At 38.0% G+C, this 5,441-nt stretch overlaps 1 protein-coding gene across 1 annotated transcript; it reads left to right on the top strand.

Annotated features, from left to right (window-relative positions):
• Nucleotides 1-1,336: 1,336 nt before the first annotated feature.
• Nucleotides 1,337-4,975, top strand: gpr183a (G protein-coupled receptor 183a). Its single transcript, XM_038720982.1, has 2 exons — nt 1,337-1,617; nt 3,229-4,975. The coding sequence occupies exon 2, from the start codon at nt 3,252-3,254 to the stop codon at nt 4,407-4,409; it is 1,158 nt and encodes a 385-aa protein (XP_038576910.1). The 5' UTR covers nt 1,337-1,617; nt 3,229-3,251; the 3' UTR covers nt 4,410-4,975.
• Nucleotides 4,976-5,441: the final 466 nt, after the last annotated feature.

Genomic DNA, 5,441 nt, shown 5'->3' with positions numbered 1-5,441 from the left:
GACTTGTTTTGAACAAAGGAAGGTTGTGCTTGAGAATAAACAGAATATGATTTTTGTACACATATTTTATTTGTATTCAGCAGCATTAAGCAGCACAATCCTTTACATTCCCCATACATTTTTTGAGCTGTTGCATTATCTTGATTTCAGCTGGAAAGAACAAGAAGTCAAAACTGAGCACATGTATTCATTTTTCTGTTTAGCAGTGTAGTAAGTGTAAATAATACTTTTTCTGAGAAATCAGTTGATTTATTGGAAAAACAAATGTGCAAGAAAATACAGGTGCCAACATAATGCATGCTCTGTAGCTGAAAACGTGTTTAGTAGAAAGCACTCCCCAGATGGGTGGGAGTGATTCAGAGGTGTGAAAACCACATGATAACAGTTGGTGCGCCAGATGCAAATATATGTATAACAACTTCCAAATCAATTACTGTGAGCTTTTAGGTTACTTTTGGGTACACAATTACAATTTCATTATTGTTTAACTTAACATAATAAAACATTTTGTAGAAATCACATTTTATTGGAGTCACATGTTCTTTGTTTTGTTTTTCTGCCTTGTAGTATATAAAGGACTGACCACATCTTACATTTAAAATGTTCTCTGATCTCTGACTCCAAAGCGTATCTGTATTTTTACAATGTGCTGGTGCTCCACCTACATCTTAAACCATAGCCTGTGTGCTGAAGTTTTTGACTCTGGCATCAGGATGCCCGCACCAAAGAAAGTCAGGAAGTCACTGGTGACATTCAATCAGTACTGATAAATCTATGTCACTTAATGCTTCAGAGATCAATTATTTTAAATCCTTCAAAAGAAATCATTACGCAAAATGGGTCGTAAGTGCTGCTCCCTTTCTGAAGGTCTTTCTGATCTCAAAACAAACAAATGTCTGTCTGGAGAAAAGGGGAAGTTCCTCATTTTGCTGTAACTTATTTGCATAATCTAAACAGAAATTGTTTTGAAACTGAAACAGAGTGAATTTTGTATGAATAATATTTTTATTATTGTACAATAAATCACAGCTTTTGGCATTAGGAAAAGTGTATTTATACCAATACAGCAAGCTAAATGTCTAATAAAAACAACTCTGGGTGGGCTCATCTGTGCAGATGAAGCCATTTCCTCCCAAGAGTACACCCTATTACTAACTAAATTTTCTTTTCCCAAAATATGTCACAGATGGCTCAACCCCCGCAGCTTTATCAATCAGAAAGGCCAAATGAAATATTACATACGTCAGTTACATGTCACATGAGTTTCAACACCCATTAGGGTGCATTGAGTAGGTGTTTCAAAAGTGTGTGCGAGATAGAAGATTTGAAAGGTTTAGCAAAAGTGAGAGACATACAGACACACACACACACACACACACACAGGCAGAGAGAGACAAAGAGAGCGCGAGAGAGAGCTACAACAGGATATTTAGTCACTATGGTTACTGCCAGCAGATACATATCTTGATTTCTGTATGTCATGCTGTTCTCATTCAGGGCAGCGTGGTTGTAGTGTCACCAGGACAGCTCTTATAACTGAGATAAACTTTGCAGAAGAAGTGTCATGCCTTCTGGATTAATGTGACTTCAGTGAATCTCAAGAAGAACATCTGTGAGGTAAGTTTCCTTTCCAAACTGTATTTGGCTACTGACGACATGGCTACTTGCAAACTTCTGAAACTTTCCAAAACAACAGTTATAAACTACAGTATGGCATTTTCAAACGGCAAATCTTCACGTTTTTGCAAACAATATTCTCTTTATCATAAGCACAGTGAATACTGGATTGTGAAATAGCATTGGTTTTCTATGAGAGAAGTGAAGTGAGAAAATTTCACATTTATACCAGAATTAGCAATCAATCAATTACGACACTCACAATTAGAAGCAAACCACTCTTACAACAGGTTGATTGTTATTGGAAAAGTTAAAGTATATTCTTGACATAAAATAAATATTTAATTTCAAATGACTAAATGTATTTATATAACTTAATTTTTCAGAAGAAAGGTATTTGAAAAATAGCGTTGTTGCATGTTTGCCACAAATACATCTTCATTCATGTTAATGGTTAAACTCAGGAAACTAGTTTTTTCACTGGACCATGTGCTCGATCAGATAGCCGTAGCTAGAGCCGGTTGTAATTTTGTGTCAAACAATATGACTTTCCAAACGCCACAAACGCCTAAGGCAGAGTGCCCAGGGGGGAGCTAACTTCCTCATATACAACGCTGTCTCTCAACACATTTTTTTTGCAGTGTAAGTGTAAAAGTGTTGCAACTGCATTTAGAATCATAGTAAAGCTGTGCTACTCTTCAAAGAGTTCCTTCATGTCACATTTAGGCACAAACAGCATTTTAAAAAACCCTGCTATGTCCAATGAGTCATATATATTTTCATGACTAAATGGACGAATAGTTGTGGAGGACAGTTACTGTATATCCTAACTCAAAATACTCAAAAATATCTAAAATGTGTTTTGATGTTAAAACAATAAGCTTCACATGTCAAACTACAAAATTATAGGTGCTTTCCAGCTTCTAGACACCAGATGTGACTTGATTGTGCAAAGTCTTGGTCAGAGAAACTGAGGTAAAAGTGAAGAAAGAATTTGGTCTTTGCTGGGCTTTGCACAAGAAAAACCACAAGGTGGCACTGCACACCACTAAAACGACAGAACAGTGTCTCATTACCTGACAATTTCTGATGATAAATCATTTACCTGCTCTAAACCCAACAAATGTTCAGTTAGAAATACAAATAAAATTAATATCATTATTGCATTCATAAATTATTTGTGAGAGCCTTCAAAATATTGTGAACTTCATCAAATCCATACTTTGTTTTTTGTTTTTGACACTTTATTTTTTAATGTATACATTATTGTGTAATGCTTGACAGTTCAAATAAACCATCTCTATCATTAGAGGCAGAAAGTGTCAGGTTTTCTGTTATGAAACTGTCAGTAAGTGAGAAATACCATCTTCTTTTACTTCCTTTTTGAAAGGATTTGTAAACCTGCGTGTGCTCTTGTGCCAGGGTTTCATTTCAACATGGACAGTGTTTCATTGCTATTAACAGACATGTTATTGTTTCCTTTAGATACACACCTTTTTGTATTAGATTTTTTGATCAAAGGAGAAAGAACATAAGAAATGAAAATGCACAATTTAATCAAAATTTGTGAGTTTAACCAAAACATGAACACATTTTATTTTCCTTTTGCAGCTGCTGGTTTCTAAAATATTAAGATGGGTTCCACCACTGTGCCTGTGACACTGATGTCCTCATCCATCAACAATGCCTCTAATAATTCTACCTGTGACACCCTGTACGCCCACCGGGACTACGTCAGGGTGCTCATGCCTCTGTTCTATAGCATTGTGTTCTTTGTGGGACTGCTCGGTAACTGCCTCGCCCTCCACGTCATTCGTCCCAATATGAAGAAGATCAACTCCACCACCTTGTACTCTCTCAACCTGGTAATTTCTGACATCCTCTTCACCCTTTCTCTGCCTGTGAGGATTGCGTACTATGCTAAGGGCTTCCACTGGCCTTTGGGTGAGGCTATGTGCAAGATCTCAGGCCTCATCTTCTACGTCAATACCTACGCCGGGGTCAATTTCATGACCTGCCTCAGTGTGGATCGATTCATCGCTGTAGTCCTGCCTCTGCGCTTTGCCCGACTCAGGAAGGTCAGTAATGTGCGCTTCATTTGTGTTGGTGTGTGGCTGCTGGTCCTGGCACAGACCCTCCCCCTCCTGAGCAGTGATATGACCAAGAAGGAACCTGATGGCTTCATCACCTGTATGGAATACCCCATGTTTGAGGAGATGAAACATGTTGCTACTATATTGATTGGTGCTGTCATCCTTGGTTATGTCATCCCTATGGTGACCATCCTTGTGTGTTACTCCGTCTTGTGCACCAAACTCCACTTCTCAGCCAAGAACAACCATTTGACAGAAAAGTCTGGCCGGAGCCGCAAGGCCATCGGAGTGATCTGCTGCGTATCCTTTGTGTTTGTTGTCTGCTATAGCCCGTATCACATTGACATCCTGCAGTATATGATCCGCAAGCTGGTGTCAAACCCTGACTGCGCTGATCTCACAGCCTTTCAGGTGTCGCTGCATATCACTGTGTGTCTGATGAACCTCAACTCCTGTTTGGATCCTTTTATCTACTTCTTTGCCTGTAAAGGCTACAAGAGGAAACTTCTGAAGCTGCTAAAGCTACAGATCAGCATGTCCTTCTCCAGTGCTGTGAGGACGTCACCTGAAGGCTCCTCCAAGGATTTTATTGATGGCAACAAGATTCAACTCAACAGTTCCACTGTAGGTACAGCCAGTGAGAGACTCACAGAGAGAAGATTTCAGCGTCACGAGGAAACAGAGGATACTTTTTCATAAAGCATGCTTGTCTTCTGCCCGTAGACTGAGCCCTGATGCAGTAGAGCATGTTGTAAGTCAACTTATGTGCTGAAAATTATTGAACATCTACAAGTTGACATTATGTGTGTTCATGTAACCTATAGCATGTGAAGCGTTATATTCCTAAAAGCAGCATACTCATGCGAAAAAACATTTTTGAGACTTAGCATTTGCAACCGAACAATGACCTCACATCTGATCCCATCGTTACTTTTATGAACTGCAATGTTAAGGGAGAATTCCAAAATGAAGTCAGGCTCACAATCTCAGGTTTGTTTGTTTTTTCAGTTTCAGTTCAGCATATAGTTATACTATTTCAGGAGCTGACAAACTGTAAACTCATGATTTCAACTGCTTGCTGAATGAATTAACCTTAATTGTTTGTAAAAGCACCACACATTTGTTTTCTCCTGGTAAAATGGGTGTGGTCAGTGATGTCATTTAATTTAAAGGAGCCCTGTTGAATTTTCTTGTAAACAAATAAAAGTAACATTTGCATTCAGTGTTATTCACAAAAATGCACTGTGTGTATGCTTGAGATCTAACAAACATGTCACGTTTACTTCACTCCTCATAAAACATTTGCAAGGTAAATTTTAAGTCTTTTAAATCCAGCATTGTTTACATCTATTTTTACTGGAACAAGACATACCAAAAAAGTCCTTAAGTCTGCATTGTTAAATGCAAAACTGCAGAAAATGTATTGATAGTTAGTTAGTGTTTTGTATGATTAGTTTTATGCCCTTTAAAGAAGACGTTTAGACAGTAAAGGGATGTGGGGGCTGACTGGTGGGGGTCATAGACTGTAATGCATCAGAAAACATATATTTTAACATGCACCAGTGTTGCTGGTGTGATTAACAGATACCTTCAAATCATAGTCTGCTCTTCAGTCCTCCATCCTTCTCAGATCATAAAACAAATACGCATTTGGTTTTAAAATTGTTCAGAGTTGGGAGATGAGTCACATTTTCTATTTTTATCATCAGATTTAACAATACTTTAACTTAA

The sequence above is a fragment of the Micropterus salmoides genome, unplaced genomic scaffold, assembly GCF_014851395.1.
Source record: "Micropterus salmoides isolate LMB-PRFRI ecotype aquatic unplaced genomic scaffold, ASM1485139v1 Ms_hic_scaffold_15, whole genome shotgun sequence".
Taxonomy (NCBI): Eukaryota; Metazoa; Chordata; class Actinopteri; order Centrarchiformes; family Centrarchidae; genus Micropterus; species Micropterus salmoides.
This window is presented reverse-complemented; position numbering and strand designations above follow the sequence as displayed.